This window comes from Penaeus monodon, chromosome 20 (assembly GCF_015228065.2).
Source record: "Penaeus monodon isolate SGIC_2016 chromosome 20, NSTDA_Pmon_1, whole genome shotgun sequence".
Taxonomy (NCBI): Eukaryota; Metazoa; Arthropoda; class Malacostraca; order Decapoda; family Penaeidae; genus Penaeus; species Penaeus monodon.
In genome coordinates, this window is record NC_051405.1 from 23,209,552 (window position 1) to 23,210,568 (window position 1,017).

Genomic DNA, 1,017 nt, shown 5'->3' on the forward strand with positions numbered 1-1,017 from the left:
AGTGCCGTGAAGTTGTTAATCATATGTATGTTTTGTTTTTCAGTTTGCTCTGTTCAATAGTAGGGTTGTATTACATCAACAAACTCAGCCAATCAACAACTTCCGCTCAGGTGTCCCACAATACCAATTACAAGAAGAAGAAATAAGGATGAAGAAAGTAAAGGAAATTTTAATGTCAAAAACTATCAGCATTCATAAACTTGCTCTCCTTAATTTTTCTGTTTTGCAAATGGAAAAAATTTCCCTGTTTTTATTCCATTGTGATTATTATTTTTTCTACTATTTTGTTTTTAAAAATTGGTACATTTGCAGTGATGGATATGAGATGGCCCATCATTATGGAAGATAATTGTGTTAGGTAATAAATGTTGTTCAAAATACTTGGTTGTTTTTGTTTAATAGAGATGGATGTGAAAGAAGCAGGAAACTATATTTAATTTCCTCAAGACAATTAAATGCACAAGTTTGCCGTGATTTTCTAATAAAGGACATTTGAATTAATGAAATTCTATTTATCTATCCTCCGTGAAACCTGAATATGTGAAACAAAAAAATGAAAAAGCACCTGGGAAATGAGCATTCAAAAGGAAAGAAAGACAAATAAGCAAACATGAGGCATATCTAACCTGTAGCTGATAATGTTAAATGTGCAAATGCATAGATAGATAAATAGAAGATGTAGACCAGCAAATTACCTTTTGCTACTGATTCACAGGAAAAATCTTGAGTAGTTTGGAACTGAACTTTAAAAAAAATATAGAACATAAGATTACTAAAGAAATAACAAAAGCAATGTTCATGTTTTGGAAAGTCTTTACCAAATCTGATCTGAATGATCAACATAAACTAAAGAAAATTACAAATCTATTGGCCGTCTAAAAACATTTCAGTCGTGACACTGGTATAAACTAACTCTTCTACTGTTAATCCGAAAAAAATATTATTCAGTTTTCTTTGGAGGTAACAGAAAACGAATATTCAATCGTAGACTAGTGTAAATTTACGGTGTCTCTATCT

The 1,017-nt window shown here is 30.7% G+C and overlaps 1 protein-coding gene across 2 annotated transcripts in view; it reads left to right on the forward strand.

The window, feature by feature from the left end:
* LOC119585712 (keratinocyte-associated protein 2-like) overlaps nt 1-501 on the forward strand; it is an 11,044-nt gene extending 10,543 nt beyond the window's left edge. For both annotated transcript variants that reach the window (XM_037934398.1, XM_037934397.1), the window contains one exon: nt 44-501. In XM_037934398.1, coding sequence (XP_037790326.1) covers nt 44-146 — 103 coding nt within the window. In that variant the 3' untranslated portion in view covers nt 147-501. The remainder of the gene's footprint in view (nt 1-43) is intronic.
* The last annotated feature ends 516 nt before the right edge of the window (nt 502-1,017 follow it).